Source organism: Falco biarmicus, chromosome 5 (genome assembly GCF_023638135.1).
Source record: "Falco biarmicus isolate bFalBia1 chromosome 5, bFalBia1.pri, whole genome shotgun sequence".
NCBI classification, from domain to species: domain Eukaryota; kingdom Metazoa; phylum Chordata; class Aves; order Falconiformes; family Falconidae; genus Falco; species Falco biarmicus.
Window position 1 is genome coordinate 92,626,169 of NC_079292.1, and position 18,438 is coordinate 92,644,606.

The 18,438-nt window shown below is 42.4% G+C and overlaps 1 protein-coding gene across 5 annotated transcripts in view; it reads right to left on the minus strand.

Annotated features, from left to right (window-relative positions):
* Positions 1-639: 639 nt before the first annotated feature.
* Positions 640-18,438, minus strand: part of LOC130150004 (ephrin type-B receptor 5) — a 94,233-nt gene continuing 76,434 nt past the window's right edge. For 3 of the 5 annotated variants that reach the window (XM_056340422.1, XM_056340423.1, XM_056340421.1), the window contains exons 12-17: positions 17,859-18,106; positions 16,700-16,915; positions 15,490-15,639; positions 15,154-15,347; positions 13,761-13,916; positions 641-12,784 (exon numbers count right to left, since the gene is read on the minus strand). In XM_056340422.1, coding sequence (XP_056196397.1) covers positions 12,676-12,784; positions 13,761-13,916; positions 15,154-15,347; positions 15,490-15,639; positions 16,700-16,915; positions 17,859-18,106 — 1,073 coding nt within the window. In that variant the 3' untranslated portion in view covers positions 641-12,675. Of the gene's footprint in view, positions 12,785-13,760; positions 13,917-15,153; positions 15,348-15,489; positions 15,640-16,699; positions 16,916-17,858; positions 18,107-18,438 lie in introns of all 5 variants that reach the window. The other 2 variants (XM_056340425.1, XM_056340424.1) reach the window with 1 other exon arrangement.

Consider the following 18,438-nt stretch of genomic DNA (forward strand, 5'->3'; position numbering starts at 1 on the left):
AGTGTATATATATATATATATATATGTATATATGAAATATTCACAGAATTTCTTACCTACCCTTTTGAAAGTAAAGATCACTGCTTCAGAGCACAGACTTGTGATTTAGTCATCTCTTTCCTATTGCTTTCTCATGTGAATGCATTTCTTTCTCCTGTTCTCTCCTGCAGTCCTCATGTTATATCACGTCACACCATCTCATCTCATTTCACCTCATCATATGATAGTCATAGAAAGTAATTTTTCAAAAAGGTCTCAGAAAACGTAATAAAAGGTAAAGGACTGAAATTTGATAAGCAAAAGTGTAGGCTGAGTATCAAGAAATATTTGTAATAATACAGAACTTGGGATACAAACTATTAGGCAATTAGCAGACATTTCAAATCACCAGTCACTTAAACATAGAGTAGAAAAATTGAAGAAGAATTGTGTTTGCTAATAGTCAGCAAGGCTCTCTCTTGACACAAAACATCAACCTGTCTATCACAAAAAAACCTCTCTCTGAAATGTTGGAACACTGCTGCCGCCAGGCTTTGGCAAGATAGAGAAGAAGTAAGATCAGCATAGTGCCTTGCAGGAGAGAATCACCTTTTCATTGTACTGTTAATCTGAATTACCACCAAACAGCAGAAAATCTCTGCAGGACAGATGCAAAAGAATGTAAAACCAGAACTGTTTTTATTTCCATATTTAATTTCTGTTTTCATTTCTCCAGATTCTGTAACCTTGTCATATTTCTTCTCTCTAGAAAGGTGGGGGTTTCCCTTAAGATGCTACTGGGGTGAATTGTCATTTGATTAAACCTGGAGTAGTACAAGAAATGCCATTAGTTGATTTATGTTAGACAATTATCTGGCCAGTGTATTTAGCAATTGTCAATGCCACAACCTACGCATGTAAGCAAATAAGTCTAGGAGAGAAATTTACTATTATTTTTTATACCGATCCTTCAATTCTGTTTCAGTCAGACATCTGTGTGTGTGTATATCTATACACACACCTGTGATGTGCACATATATGTACATTATGTTTATATATGCATGTACATATGTGTGTATTACACTTCTACTTCCATCTCTTTCTCAATAACACGAAAATATACTCCTGCTGAAACTAGCATTATAGATCTTTCCTTCCCATTGAGTTTTCAATATTATCTTCTAAAACTGCTACTGGGTAGTTGTCTAATTCCAGTTTGAAAAAGCCTGAAAGCTTCCAAAAGAGGGTCACTTAAAATAGTGACATTACATTGAAACAAAGGCATTTTAAGTTAACTACTTTTACAAGGGAAAAAATAATCTGTGTAGAGATGTTATGAAGTTGATTAACTCCTTTGCATCCTACTCACTCTATAAAATATATTGAAGCGGGACGTAGGCCTTGTACTGCTCCTCTGTTGTCCTTGTTTTGGCTGGGATAGAGTTAATTTTCTTCTAAGTAGCTGGTGCAGTGCTGTGTTTGGGGTTTGGGGTGAGAATACTGTGGATAACAGATGTTTGCAGCTGTTGCTCAGTAGTGTTAATACTAATGCAAGGACTTCTCAGCTCCTCAGGCCCTGCCAGCCAGCAGGCTGGGGGCACAAGAAGCTGGGGGGCGCACAGCCAGGGCTAACCCCAACTGGTCCACACCATAGAAAGTTATGTTCAGTATAAGAACTTGCAGGGGTTGGCTGGGGCCTGTCGGTCACTGCCTGGGGACCAGCTCAGCATCGCTCAGTGGGCAGACAGCAACTGTATTGTGCATCACTTGTTTTCTTTTCTCTCTTCCCTTTGGATTTTGTTCCTCTCCCCTTCTCCCTCCTTTCAATTATAATTGTAATAGTAATAATAAGTATTATTATTGTTGTTGTTATAATACTTCAATCATTAAATTGTTCTTATCTCAACCCTCCAGTTTTACATTCCTTCCTGATTCTCCTCCCCATCCCTCTGTGGGGGGGGAGTAAGTGAGAGGTTGCCTGGTGCTTAGTTACTGGCTGGGGTTAAACCTCAGCATCTGTGCAAGATGAAGTTCTCCTACATGAATGCTAAGCAGGTCCATCCATGCAGGTTCTGTTTTGCCTTCTTAATAGAGAATATAAGTAGCAGCTAAGATTATAAACAGGAGTTAAGAGGAATATAAACTATTCCTTTCCCTTCTTGTTTTTCCTTTCTGATGTTTGCAAATATTGAAGTCTTTTCTTTGTTATACTTCTGCTCATGTTTCATTACATGAATGGGTCTTTCTCTCCATCCCCTAAAATCAAGGTGGAATTGCATCTTTTGCTCCTGCACCAAAACAAAAGCCTGCAAAATCCCCTGTTTTCAATCATGCCTCTGGTTGTGTGGCTTTGCAGAAAAGGACCTGGGGGTCCTGATGAACACCAAGCTGAATGTGAGCCAGTGGGGTGCCCTTGCCACAAACAAGGCAAATGGGATCCTGGGCTGCATTAGGAGGAACGTTGCCAGCTGATGGAGGGAGAGGGGGTCCTTCCCTTCTGCTCCGCTCTGGTGAGGCCACACCTGGAGTCCTATGCCCAGTCCTGGGCTTCCCAGCACAAGGGGGAGGTGGAGCTGCCACACAGGACCTGACAAAAGGCCACCAGCACCATTCAGGGACTGGAGTTTCTCTCCTGTGAGGTGAGGCTGAGAGCTGGGACTGCCCGACATGGACAAAACTCTGAAGGGAAGGTTTAAATAAGGCAGAGACAGGGTTTTTTCAGCAGTGCCCAATGACAGAACAAGAAGCAATCAGCACAAGCTAAACCACAGAAGGTTCCGTCTGAACAGCAAGGAACAGTTCTTCACTTTGAGGCTGGCATGGCGCTGGAGCTCCCAGAACCTGGCTAGCCCTGCTCCTGACAGGCATGCTGCATCTTCAGTCGTTTTGAGGCTGTAGGTCCAAAGCAGTTTCTTAGTTTCAAATTTTTCATGGATTTGCTTGTTGTTTGTGGCTTATGTTCTTCCTGCCAAGCCTGGAAGGTCACCTTACTCCCTCTACCCGCTCCTTGAAGAGCATACAGCTGTCATTTGCTCTGCCCTTACTCTTTGCTATGACTTGGCTCTTGTCAAAATCCTTTTCTCTCTTTCTCTGGCAAAACCTCTGGATTCCTTTGCTGTTTGCACCTTCAGCAAATCATTTTGGAATGCTGTTGTGGGGATTTCAAATTAAATGGTGGTGTATAAATGACGACATTTTTTGACACAGAGTTTTTCTGACTTTGTAATTAGTTTTGTTTAACTTTGTTATTTCCTGCATTTCTTTTTCAGGAACACATATTTTAGCTTTTGCTACCTGTGCTCAGAGTAAGGAAAGTGTATGTTTGCTCATGGAAAACAGAGCTGATATCAGAGCACAAGGTTCCTTGGGAAAGAACTTCAATTATCTCTTTAGTTTTCCTTAAATGATATGTTATCAAAGAGCATATCCCTGCTTCTGACTGCTGTCACTTCACTTTAAGAGTGCTGAAGTATGAGGTTCAGTCAAGTGAAAAGCAGTGAAGAGGGATGGTCATGAATCATACATAGTATATGGCTCTTCCATAAGAACATGGTCCATGTCAAGGTTTCTGAAGACGATCTCTAAGTGAATCATGGACAGCTAATCTCTTTGGTTTCCAGAAGTTTAAGTTCTGTTGATGTTCTTTGTGAAAGAAACACCTCGATATTAGTTTCAGTTCAGCGAAGTCTGTCCCCTATGACAAAGCAAAACACTGTAGGGTACGCATACAAAAAAATGTGCTGAAGGCTGGAATTTTAAAGATATAAACAATACAGACCAAAAAAACAGTGAGAAAGCAACTGCTCTGGAGAGGTGGCGATCCTAGAGCTACCTAGACAGAGAAATACTCAGTTCCAAACTAACTAGTCCTAAATCAGAAAGGAAAAAGGCTCTCGTACCAATAACCTCTCCCATTCACTTCAGGTCAGCAGCAAACTACCTTTTTGATCGTTTTACTTGCATATTGAAGGCCTCTACCTGGCAGCTGCTCTCCTTAGCTTTTAAAGTGGATGTGTTCATAGTGCACTGAGGGGGTGCAGGGTGCTAAAAATTGCTTTCTTTCACTGAAGCTGAGCAGGGACTACCCAAGAGTTTAGGAGATGAGGGTTGTTATCTTGCTGTTTCACACAGGACCTCCTGAGAAGCACACTTTAAATCCTATGACACTTTCCAAACCTGTAAGGCATTCTAAAGCTGGCTACTTCCAGTTCTGGGAACATTTAGGCTACGTTATGTGGTCAAGATAGGGGACAGGTACCCACGAGTTAAACATTTGGCTATGATGTGATTCTGTGTTAGTCTGCCTTTTTTATTCAAAACCTGTTCCCTCATTCCCTTCCCACTCTTGTGTGCAGAAAGTATGTAAAGGCGCTAAAGGAGAGCCCTGCTTATCAATACCTTTCAGAAACTGATGATTTATTTCCATTTTATGAATGAGGATACAGAATCATGGAAGAGAAGAAGCTGGCACTTTGAAAACTCCTTGCGAGTCCTTAGTGCCCCAGTTCAATGGACAATATGAAATATCCATGGCCATAATCTGTGGTATAGTATCACAATTCCAGGTGAACTCTTTGGCAATTCAAACGCCGCCCAGAAACTCTGAAAATCCTCCTCTACTAGGTTGTCTAAAACTGTGAAGCTTACTGTGAGATGACTAGGTAGCCACCTCTTGTTAGTAGTTGAGACTCAAATCAGTTTTCCTTAGACTAAGTCATGCTCATTTCTCTAGGCTGCAGAGTTTCACGACGCTGAGAATTATGGCAGAAGCTATACCATGGGGAGGGTTGGTTTGTGTGCTTAATCACCAGGTCTGCTTAAATGGAGCCTTACTGTCATACCTTTATCAGTTTCTAGCATAGTGAGATCTCTTTCAGGAATCTTATGGGACTCCAAAGGATAACCTCTGCCTGGTGGGGGAACAGATCACTGTGACAGGGGCTATAGTGATATTGATCTTGGAAGTGAGAATGGTTTACATTTATAATATTTACTCAGTTTGCAATTTGACTGAATACAAATGCAAAGAGTGTATATCTTTTAGATTCCTGATACCTTCAGAGTCAGAGCAACCACATACTTTGGACAAACCACCTTGGGAGGACCTTTCCACATCACAAGGTAAGGTCCAACTCTTTCACATTTGAGCATGATTTTTGTTTCTCGAATCTATGTAACATTTTCATTTTATAGACGGAGAGAGGATGGTGTCAAGGAACATCAACAAATGGAGGGTACCTGATGGGGCAGGAATGTGGGAGAAGGTGTGATTCTAACTCCATATTTTTGCCTCTTCTTCCTTTGCAGCATCACATATGATTGCATGATTCTGGTAACCATGGTCATGTGTCTCACCAGCACAACTTCACCTTCCAGATAAACACAGCATCTTCCAGACCCAGGATCCCAACAAACTGGGGCACTTCCACAACTAGCCCATGGCACTTACAGCACCTTTGAGCTCTTCCTCACCATCGTTGATGGATCTGCCAACCATGAATTTGGACCTACTTTTCATGTATGGCATCACTTATTCAGCCTTTGCTGTTGTGGCTCCTTATGCTCAACTTGCTCATTGCCATGATGGGTGGCACCCACTGGAGAGTGGCTCATGAGCAAGATGAGCTTTGGAGAGCACACATGAGAAAACTGTTCAGCTATGTAACTCCTTGTCGTGAATTATGAAGCGTGTGCTGGAAGGGGAAGACTGCTTGCCAGTCCTGGAGGGGACAGAGCTGGGATCCCACAAACAAGTGAGGCATGTTCAGTTGAGAAGACCTGTGGATTTTCTTATGGTGGGAAGAACCAAATTCTTACAAGCAAAGGTAGGGCTAAACAAGAAGTACATGTAAATGTTCTAGAAGTGTGGATTTTATCTTTGCTACACTGGTCTCATGGTAACTATTAGAACTATTTCCTCTTTTCCTGCATCCCTCAGTGCCCACAAATATTTATTGATTTATTCACTGCAGGTTGTTTCTATTACTGCCATGCTGGAGAGGAAGCTTCCATGATGCCTCCATCCTCACTCTGAAACCCGTGGCCAGAAATACAGTCTAGGGACAGATGTTATCTCAGGTAAATTCTGCTAAGAGTAGACAACTAAACAGTAAATTCACATGTATGAACCTATCAGGAAGGACTGCTCTCTTGTAAGAAGTCAGACCCAGTGAAACAAACCACATAATGCAGGATGGGATTGTTGGGATCTGATGTGGAGTTCTGAAATCCAAGTCTGGACAAGAACCAGGAAAAAAGCAGAGCTTTAAAAGCTTTGTTACATTATGTTAGGTCCTGCTCCCATACCCCAGGTAGAAATTTTTTATCTACGGTTCATCACAAAGCAAGGAACATATGTCATGAAGTAAGGAATGCAGCTTATGGGGTCCTAAGTAAATGTCTCAGCATAGTCACAGCCCCATAAACTGTCACAGCTAGAAAATGTTTCTTCACACTTCATCTTGAGTATCACCCAGCTCTTTTCCATTCACTCCCGCTCCTGAACTGCAATCCTTTAAACAATTCCTATGTCCTACCTAAGTGTCTTTTGACCTTGTCAAAGAAAGATTAAGGACAGATATTATTGCTCTCACTCTAAAAGCATAGCATATTCCTTTCTGAAGGGAAGGCATCATCTCACAGCCAAAAGGAAAGGGACCACACCTAGATCTGTGTTACTGAAAGCTGAAGTTAAGAGTCCAGCTTGCCAGTTGTGCTGCACTCTGACAGTGGCTGGGGAAGAGAAGTCTCAGCAACACGTCATTGATTTTATGATACATATTTGCATGAAGGTACTCAATATAAGATCCTCAGTGTTAGCTTAATAACTTAGTACTATTTCCTAAAGAGGTCTAAAATAGCATCCTAAATTTGAGTAAAACCAGTCTAGCAGTCCAAACAATATTACATCCTCGTGAAGTTATATGTGCATGCAGTTAAGCAGTTGTCACATGATCCCAAGTATGTCCCTAAGCTGACATTTAGTTTCCTAATTATATATTTGATAAACTGATCTTTCAGTTTGCAATACTTCACCTGTCAAAGAAGTCCATTGCTTCTCAGTGCAAACTGCAGGCAACCCAGCTGTTGGACTGCTACTATATTCTTACTGTAGTTCTCTACATTGAGGAAACCCACATTTGTTTATTATTATCATTGTAACTATTGTTGTGGTTAGCTCACTCTTGTTATAGATCTGCAGAGATGACAGGTTAAAATAGCAAGTTTTACAATTTATACAGGGAAATATTAGGGTACACTATAATTACTGTCCTTTTTAACACAGCAACACTAACAGATCTATTTTTAAAAACTTATTTCAGATAGTACCTTCTCATTTGTGTTTGTGAAATAGCTGGTTATCTTACTTCTATTCTCCTGTTCCGTTGCAGAGTCAATATGGTTCAAAGAGGACTAGAGTTTGTCCTCAGCAACAGAATTGTTTATAAATGATCAATCTATTACAGCTGTCCAAATGCATGGACAGTACTAGGTTTGTATACCTGTTACCAAAATGCAATGAGAGAGTTGCATAGATGTAACATAAATTCTAGTTTTTTGCCAGCAGTGTGTATAATTTCTAGTGCCACTGTAAAGTAGAACAAATCCAACCTTACTTAACATGGCCTGAATTTAAGGGATTAGTTTTCAGAAGCAAACAGCTTTATCAATGTTGGCTAAGCACGCTTGGTCTCATAAAAGAGACATAAATAACAGACCGAACTCTACTAGTTGAGGCATAGGTGCCAAGATGCCAACCCACTGTTCCCATTCTTGTGACTTGCTCTTACAGCAGTTGACTAAAAAGACCACATATCTCTGTTCATTCAAGCAAACAAAGGTCATGGAAGAAAATAGAAAGAAATCTCGGTATGTTGTAATGAATCTGCATGTTTCAACTGAGACTATTTCAGGAAAAGAGTTTTCTTATCACTCAGAAAATAGAGATAAAATATATAAGCCACAAGGCTCTTTGAGGGTAGTTAAGCCTTCTCTTCGGTGTTTCCGGTAGCAGAACCCAGGGGGAGTAACTCCTCTTTGATCAGGTCAGTTACAAAAGGACAAGCTCTAGAGGACATTGATCTCTCATGAGCTCAGTGTAGCCCTTTCAGTAACACAGAAGTGGAACAGTTTCATGCACAGAGCATGACTATCTCGAATGCTACAACAAAATGTAAGTTCTGAGAGAGGTGCCATTTTTTCTATATAGATTTGAAAAGGGAAAGATTAGACTAGCTTTTGAGCAGGACATGAGTTTTGCTTTTCCATGCTGTCTTTTAATGATATCCAGACATTCAAAATTACGTGTGATCTACAGTCCTTAGGATGCTCAATACTAATGAATAGTTGCTCGCATGGAACATGTGAACAGCTCACTGCATTGTCCCCTCTAGCATTACCTGGTTTCAGGGAAGAGAAAGAATTGGTTTTGTCCTGAACTCAAACTTACTGCTTAGCTGCATCTTGGATGCATAATGACTGTGTAGCTGACTGCTGAGAAAGTATGCCAAAGGCAGGATGGATTCAGGCTGGTTAACTCTGCTCAGACTAGTCCCACAGCAGATTTGTTGGCTGGAATCCCTGACCAAAGACCCAGTGATGGGGGCAGCTCTACCATATTTGCTTATTAAAGGTAAGTTCCTTGGTGTTGCTCGTCATTTCCCACCGCACCCAGAGGTTTTATTCACAACAGGTGAATTGTCTGGGACTAAGGAAGCTACAGCAGCTTCTTTCTTTCTAGATAGTCCCAGGTACTGAATACCTTTGTACTAAACAGACTGACTCTTTCAGCTCTCCTTTAGTAGCATTAAGCAGCTTGTACTCCCTCAACTACCCCTAATATAATGTTGTCAAAGTACTCACTGATATTACATCCTTGAATTTTAAAAAAACAAACAAACAAAACCCAAAACAAAACAAAAAAAAACCAAAACAAAACCTCCCAAAAATAAGGACTGCAATACATATCATCGGCACATCCACTGAGGATACTTGGGTGCCAAACAGAAATCACTGTGTAAGTCTTTCAGCCTTGCCTCAACATCATTTTAGGCATGGATGCAAATGTCTTAGCTTATGTGCTTGTCTTTGCACCTAGGGTGAGCAGGGTCTGCTTTTGACATAAACATGCCATGGCTTAGTGAGGCAGGGGGTGCACAGACACGTATGTAGCTCCTGACTGAGAATTCCACTTGGCTGCTGAAGCAGCGTAAGTGGGAAAGTGCTTGCCTGACGTGCTCTTTGGCAGCACGATACATTAGCTGACTTACCGGTGCAGACCCAATTGTCTGTCTGGAGACTGTCCAGCAACAGACACCAAAAAGGCAGGTGGAGGGAACATAATCAGGAATAACTACATAACCAACTTGCCTTAAGGTGGAGTTTCTACCTGTTTCTAGATAGTGAAAAGCTATGTTCAAGCAGAAGTCTTTGCAATAGATTCTTTCTAACTGTAGGTATGACTTCTGAGTTTTCATACAAATGGCTAATGCCCTCATGAAGGGCTACGCATTGATACCTGTGCATTTCATTTACTCAGTCTTCTTACACACTGCATATTTTAAGTATCATAAGGAGTACATGTGGGCAATAACTTGTTAATCTCCCATTGCTTCTCTGGAAAAGAATATGGCTCTGTAAAAGTTTTTTGCATTGTTTCTCACTCCTCTGGTGAAGAACAGATATCAGGTGTCTAGGTGAGCCCTACTTTCCTTCCCGATTCTAATCCCCACCTGTTGAGGGTGCTCATATATGGCAGGACATCCCAGATGGCATCTATGGAAACAGAATGTAGGATTTCTGCTTTCACATGGTTGAGAAAAGTGAGATCAGGATATTTCTAATGCTTCTGCCATGACTGCCTTTCCTCCGTGCTTGCAGACTTGAGGGCCAAATAACACATGATGGCAAATAACACAAACTGCATTGCAACATGAGAGCCTTTGCATCCCAAACTAGGGAAGAAGTACTCTGAAAATAAGGAACACCCTAGCAATAAAGAGAATGGAGACATGTCTTAGAGAAAACAGGTATCCTTTTTCACTCCTGTCTGTGACCCCAGGCCTGTCCTTGTGAGATTCTAGCCATAGCCAGGACATCTTGACACTTGACCCCTTGGCATTATCCTTGGGACATTTCACCTTGCCTTAGAACAGGAGGAAGAAGAGATCTATGATGTCCTGTCACTACTTGCCTGCTTTGGTATAGTGAGTAAATCCCTTTGACTGTAAAAACAACTTTGCTGTAGACTTCACATGCAAAAGCAAATGTCCTACTGCCTGAACTACCACCAAGCAGTCCACTTCACTGCAGCTTCCTGTAAGGAGTTATTAAACATCATGGTCATTTTTGTGAGATTCAGACAAGGCTCCCATTTTGTCTCCCATTGCATGAAGGCAGAGAATGTATTTGCTGCATGCAAGTTTCCTCTAGCCTGAAAAGAGGCTATGGGATTTGAAATAGGTCATTTCTCCACTAATTTTGACCACCCAAGGCACAGAAAACAGCTTGCTATGTTTCCCCAGATGGCCTGCACAACTTCTAGAATACACTCATGTACAGCTACACATACATGCGTTGCTGTCCTCTGGTGAATGCATATGAAAGGTGCTAGAGACCACAGATTCCCCTCAACATGCTTTCTGAAGAGGACACTTGTTCAGGCTCAGTTGCTGTTAGGTGGAGTACACATGTAACTGGATTTTTGAGTATTACAAGTTTGTAGAAACCCTTCAAAAAGCAATACCCTCAAATTTTCTGGAGCTGGACTCACACTAGTCTGATGTGGTGTGCTTTTATTCTTCACACTCTCTTTGTACTGCTCTGAATGTTTTATTAGCAGTTCCTTGTATTGGTTTTGCACTGGCACTTTTTTTTTTTTTTTTTATCTTGAAAAAAAGCACTTTTATTCTCCTTCAAATAAAAAAATTAACAATGATATTGCTCTAATGGTGTAACAAAGAGTCTGAACAGTGCTGGCTATTCTAGTGCAACTATTCTGGAGCACCTATCATATTATGGGACTCTTTAACTATTAAGTGTGGCTTCTCAGTCTTCAGTTGCTGGGTTGACGGGGAGGATCCTTAAATCCGTACAGGAGTAGTATCTGCAGAAGTTGTGCTATTCTAACCTTGACAGCTGGAGAAAAACAGTAAGTTCATGGCTAGTTCACAGTGAGCCAACAGATGGGCACAGATTGGAACAGCTCGGGTTATTTCCTCTCTAGACACAAAGCAGGTCTCTTTTCATGTAATGCCTTCATTGAGGAGATGCTGAACAATGCCGTTTCCACTTCCCTTCCTATGTGTTGGTGAGGTAGACAAGTATATAGTTTATGAGTTTTCCTCTCAAGCTCAGCTTCATGTTTTCACACTTGTGCATAGGGATAGATAACAGTCCTGAAGCACTGCTCTGCCTCAGAGCAATCTTTCCTTCAGCAGGTACGAACGAGACTGTCTGAAGTGAGACATAAATTCTGTCATTCTGGTCATCCTCATGCACCTCTACCAGACAATGCAGTTGATCCCATGGACATTGTTACTCCTTTTGTAAGGGCTGAAGCAGCTTGTGGGACTGGTACCCTGCCTGATCAGTCCTGACAAGAGCTTGTGAAAGAGTTTCACCTCCTTTGTTAAAATTGTTTATTTGGAGGTGACTACTGCAGGTCTGCATTCTCTTCAGAAACAATATTTGACCAGCTGTGCCCACGGATGTAGCTGGCTAGGGTGAGAAAAAGAGCAAGTATTTTTCAAAAGCAAGGGGCTTCAGATTTTTTTGTCATACTCTTCGATGTATGTAAGGGGGTCAGAAGAGAACAAAACCCAAATTCTGGGTGCTCAGGATTTCAGAATATCACAACTTATGCCTTTCCTCTCAAGAAAGGGCTTGTGAGGACTAGAACCTATTTGTTTACCTCTCCATTTGCAGATCCAGTAGGATGGATTCTAGGAATCCTTATCATTCCATTCTGTTGCAGTCCCATAGAGTTGCATAGCACCAAGGGCTTGCTGTTCCTTGTGTCAACAGAAAGGATTAGTAAGTTTCCCTCCTGGATCACAGAGCAGACCCAAGAATTGCACATGAAATACACAGAATTTTTGAGCCCTTTACTCTCAGCCTCTTCACCAGGTGGCATGTCTTCCTGCTTATCACATATTGTGCACTAACTGGAACTTGAGTTCCAGACCAAGCTGGCATACCAATTGATAGCCTGATGCTCATCTCCATCTGAGCAATAATCTCTCACACCATGATGGCATTCTTTCGGAAAAAAAAAATGGTAATTTTTTTGTTGCCTTTATTATGTCTTTGTAGCTTTGCTGGGCTCCCAGCCACAAATAAAGCCTGCTGAGGGCTTTGTGAAGTTGTTTGATGCCTTCTTTTGGCAGAGAAGAGGCATCAGGTGCTTGTGATCTGTCCAAGTTATTATTCCACCTCCTATTCGAACCTTCCCTCCCACAGCCCATTCCCAACATATGACATCAGCCACATTTAAATGCCATCAGTTATTTAGCTCTGCTTTCAAATCATGGCAAGGCTTCGTGCTTGTTCATGGAACAGATGTAGTGTGCACTCTCAAGGTGCATAAAGTCTTCAAGTAGCATACTGAAATCTCTTTTTCTTACAGTGAAAATCCCTCTGAATTCCCCCAGAAACTTTCCAGAGTTTGGGACTAGTGGAATAAAGATGGTGTAAACATCACACTTCAACTGGTTCAAGCTGATTCAAATGGACTCGCATGAGCTGGATGCTGTTCAGAATCTTTTTCTGGTGACCAACAAGTGTGATGCCAATACGCTGGATATCTCTGCAAGAGAACAGAGCACGTGGTAGGTGTTAAAATGGGCTGCTTTTCCTGAACAGTCCCCATCCATCTCACTGTATCCAAATCAATGTGTATGGATATATGTGTACAGCTATATGCGTACAGCTATATGCATATGTGTATCTTTGAGAAACAGTTGATAAGGCTTCTGCTTTTGCTTGGCAAATTCATCTGGGTGGAGGGGATGCTGGCAAAACTTTGGCAGGTTATGTTATAAAAAGAAGCAGTGAAAGGCAGGGGGGTGGGGGTGGTTAAGCCTAGAGAAGAGAAGCCTCCAGGGAGACCTTCTTGCAGCCTTTCAATATATGAAGGGGGGTTACAAGAAAGATGGAGAGAGACTTTTTACCAGGGCCTGTAGTGACAGGACAAGGGACAATGGTTTTAAACTGAAAGAGAATAGGTTTACATTGGATATAAGGAAGGGTGGTGAGGCACTGGCACAGGCTGTGCAGAGAAGCTGTGGATGCCCCATCCCTGGAAGCATCCAAAGTCAGGTCAGACGGGGCCTTGAACCACCTGGTCTACTGAAAGATGTCCCTGCTCATGGCAGGGGGTTTGGACTAGATGATCTTTAAAAGTCCCTTCTAATCCAAACAATTTTATGATCCTAACAATGTTCCTTTTCCTGCCTCCTGTCTTCTACATAACACTTCAAACCAGTATATCGTACAGCTGGTTCTGCACATCTCCTTACAAGTGGTTACTACCTGTGGTAGCTGTCATGAGCACTCTGATATAACAGCCTCTCTGCAACACTGACAGTATGTGTTGTAGTGTCTGTGGGATCAGTATTAGTGCTTATAGAAACAGGTTGCAAACATACAGCAGTATGGAGTGGGGCCAGAGGACCTAATAAGATGTAACAAGCAGTAGATACTTTGCTTTGGCTTCCCTCTCATTTTCCATGTGTACATATTCTTCATATAGCCCTGACTAAATTCTCTGCCTCTCTACTTACTCCAGAGTCATGCGTGATATGACATCAAATGTAATCAGACCAGCCTGGTCAAAATTCTCCTTGTAACGGCCCATCTTGATAGCGTCCAACCACTCATGGGCATTGCTGAGTGAAGGGAAATCTGGAGGACAGTTGCTCAGGAGAGGCTGAGATGGTCTGCAAAAGAGGCACATTCTAAAAACCCAAGTTATCAATATCCACTGACCATACTAGTAAGGTAAGAGTTATAAGAGGGAGAAAATGCAAGAGCACAGAATGGAGAATATTTGTTCTTCATGCCCTGATTCCTAAAGTCCTACATGTTGATGCCCTGTTTCTAGATTACCTGTGTTCCCTTTTCTGTCAGAAAACAATCCATCCACCCCACAAAATTGATCCTTCCTTCCCGTCTTATACTCCCTCAGGCACATTCTCTTCTTGTTGCCCCAAATCTTCCCACACTTTCTAGGTCTAGACCTATTAGCTGGGCAAAGAGTTGCAGTGAGGCAGTTTCTAAGGCAGAGATGAGACCTTATAGCTTTTAACCTTTGTGACTAGCTCTCCCTCTCCTAGATGCATTCCCTGGTTCAGAAAGTAACCTATGAGACAATGAATGTGTTGTTTCAGCTCCAACATGCATCAGATAAAATCACAGTAAAAGGCCAAATTAATGACTGTTTATACATGACATTTGCTCTTTTCCCCATCACCTGAATCTGCCCCAAAGCTGTAACTTTCTTTATGTGCTGTTTTTGTAAAATGGGCATCACTAGATACTTTTGCCCTCCCCCAGCTGTGGAGTATATTCCACTGAGACAAGGTTTATAACTATGGGGTAAAACCCTCCAGGCCACCAGGTTGTAATACTGTCATCAGCCCAACAACTATCTAATCTTGGTGCCATTTACCCCCCAAGAGATTTTGCCATTGCTGACCTCCTGACTCTGGTTCCATCAGGCTGCAAAATGCTGTTGGGAAAATATGGGATGCAAGCTACAGTTCTAATTAGTCTTAGCTACAGATTTCCTTCCCTCCATAAGCTAAGGTCTCTTCTTCCTTCATTACCTCTTGTGATCACACAGCACTGTGTAATCACAGAATATCTTGTGTAGCTGCACCCATATGCGTCCCTCCATTCCCTAAGATCCCTCACTCATTCACCCTTGGTGCACCCCATCAAGAGATTTATCTCCTCTCACATCCAGCACTTGCAATTCCTCACCACCCAATAAGTGAATCAGGATATACAGTTCTTCCAACTCTCTCCCTCATTTTTTGTTCCCTTCCTACTTGTTCCCTGTCTCAGATGAGAGGGTTGGAAAAAATACTTTATAGTCTTATTTATTGCTTTCTTTTCCTCATTGTGCCCACCAAGAGACAAGCCCTATTATTTTGCATTAAATCCTCATCTCACCTGCTACTCCCAGTGCCAGTGGCTTTAAGGGCAGATGGCTTACGGATCATTTTATCAAGGGCACTGACTATCTGCTCAAATTTGGGTCTCTGGACCCGTTCCTTCTGCCAGCAGTCAAGCATTAGCAGGTGCAAAACAGTCGGGCAGTCTGGGGGTGGTGGCAGGCGATAGTCCTGGTCAATGGCATTAATCACCTGCAGGAAAAGGAGAACTTTATCACAGCTGGGAAAAGAAAAGACGAACAAGCTTCAGTCACTTGGTGGTGTATTACTTTTTTCTACTTGAATTGCACAGGACAGAGAGCAGATGTACACTCTCACCACTTCTACAACTTACATCCTGATTGGACATGTCCCAGTAAGGCCTCTCACCATAGGACATCACTTCCCACATGACAATGCCATAGCTCCATACGTCACTGGAGGAGGTGAACTTGCGATACTGGACGGCTTCAGGGGCAGTCCAGCGGACAGGGATTTTGCAGCCCTAGAAAGCAGTCAGAGAGCAACCGGGGCATTAGTCACATAAGGACTATTTGTGACAATGGTATCACTGAACCGATCAGCATGACACAACTCTAAGCATGGGGTGCCTGTCCAGTTGGTGCACTCTTGTAGACATTGTTGGTCTAAATTAAAACTCTGTTCAAGGCTTCCACCTTGTTCTATTGACAAATATAGATGAAAAAACAATCATGCCTCCTTGCTGCTACCAATCCTGTCATGTAATAGATTTTAAATTTCATAGCTCTTCTTTGCACCATTTGAGAGGTGCCAGATAGTAAAATCCTCCTGAAAGTCACAATCATTTGGAAATCTAAAACCATTTAAACAATCCCAACCTGCAACAGCAAGGACAGACAAGTACCCTGAGTGGCTAGCATTAACCCCTTCCTCTTTCCGTCTTGACCTCTCAGACTGCAGGTATGACCTGCTGGGCAAAATAACATTCAGGTGCTGTTTCTTCAAAAGACTTACATCTAAAACTTGCTTCAGTTTTCAGTAACTGAATTCTGCATCCCCTGCATACCACATGGTAGTTTCAACCTGCCCATTACACTCTCCACCCCTTTGTAGGATGTATTACAGGTGTCAGAGCTTCACAGGCGGTAAGCTCGTTTGGTGGCTGGTTGTAAGCCCATAAGCCTACTTATGCCAGTTATCTTTTCTGCAGGAAAAACCCCAATTGTTTGCTCAAAGTGTGGTAGTACAGGACTTCATCCTCTCCTTCAGTCCTTTGTATCTCCTGTAAGAAGCTAATAAACTGGGGAAGGTAACACCTAAAACCAAGTTATGAGGTTTGTCCTATTCACTATCATTCCACAAAGAACAGCACTCAGACTCTGCACAGCAGAGTGGATCAGATATTCAGCTATTTTTGTTTCTTACCTCTTTAGTACAGATAGCCCACAAGATAGAAGGCTCTACCTCACCGGTGTCTCTGATCTCAAGATGGACTAAAAAGGGTACACCAAATCAAGGAGGAGCACAGGAAGAAAACCACAGCTGGCAGCAGTGCAGCAACTTGCTCCATAGAAGTAACTCACCAGAGCTCCAGTGTAGGTGGGATTTGAAGCATCATCCTCCAGAAAGCGGGACAAACCAAAGTCTGACACCTTGCATACAAGGTTACCGTTGACTAGGATGTTACGTGCTGCCAGGTCACGATGCACATAGTTCATGTCTGAAAGGTAGCGCATGCCAGCTGCAATCCCCCGTAGCATTCCCACCAGCTGTAACACACTGAACTGTCCCTCCTTCTGCTGCGAGGAGGCAAACACAGGCTTTTATGACCACAGAATATGAAGCCAACAGGGAAGACAAACAAAGAGCAAGGTAACAAGGTGGATTATATGAAGTTAGAGAACATACACCTTAACTTCAGCCAAAATCTGAAGGTTCACGGAGAGCAAGTAAGAAAGGAGGGTGGGCTTAAAGCAATGAATCTTAAATGAAGTCGGACACTGGTGACCTTTTTCTGAACACAGATCTCTTCTTGTGGCCATGTCCTCCTTTCGCATCCTACACCTAGTCTCTTTAACTACTAAGATGGCTGAATGGCCGTAGCAGACAAATCTGCTTTTACTGTTTCAAGATCTTTACAATGGGTTCTATCCCGCTTTACACAATGCGCTCACGTGCTCATCACAGTGTACTTGCCACAGCATTTGTGGCTGAATTAGCATATGAGTCAGTGAAGAAAAGAAGTGAATCATCTATACTATAAAAATGTCTGTATTTATGTTTCATTACTAAAAAAAACTACCAGAAAGTCTGAGTCCAAAAGTAAGCACAAGTTTTGCTACTTCATTACAATGTTGAAACTTGAAAACATTCAGTGGCAGCAGAATAAAGTCTGAAAAACATTATAAGAAAGGCAAACTTTGGTGCATGCCCATAAGGAGCTGGAAGGCTGTGTACAAAGATAAACAATTTAGTACTTTTTACCATTAATTATTTGAGCTGGAGAAGTCTCAAATAATGAGGAAATTTTATATGACGGGTGAGATTTTGGAGTATTTTCGCCACATTGGCCCAAACCCACTTCCTCTGTTAACTTGCTATTATTTCTACTGCACCTGAAGAGGGCGACTGAGGACTGAGAGAGACAGGAGTGAAGAGGAAGAGAGGCAAAACTATCAGAGCTGATACAGGCACACAGCAAGATGAAGAGGTAACGGTTGTGGGAGAATCTGGTTGTGGTACCCTGAGGAAGGAATCCAGTGATCCGTTCTCCATGAACTCTGTGACAATCATGACTGGCCGGCTCTTGGTGACCACACCCTCCAGATGGATGACATTGGGATGCTCAAATTGCCCCATGATGCTGGCCTCGCTCAGGAACTCCCGCCGCTGTTCATCTGTGTAACCTGACTTCAGGGTCTTAATAGCTACTGTGTATTCTCGCTTCCCTGGGTGTTTTAGGTGCCCAAAGCACACCTCTCCAAACTCTCCTGTCAGGGAGGGAAGAAACACACCTCAAGTAAGGAAACACAGTAAAGAATTTTAGTCAGGTGCACTAAAGCATTCTACTGTGGAAGACCCCAGGCGCTGCTTGGAAATAGGGTTACTAGGACTGTTTGGATTAAGGTAAAGCTCCTGATGAAGGCTCAGGTTGGAGACTACATCTTCAGGGTTCAAGTGAGGAGCTCTGAGTCTTCAAAGGGTGTTTTGAACTTGGTTTGGAGCCAGCATCTAAGGGTAAGTAGGTTAAGATGAATTTTGGTAAAAATGAAGGTTAGCTATCCTGAGACACTGGATGCATGGATGCATGGGTTCATTTCAG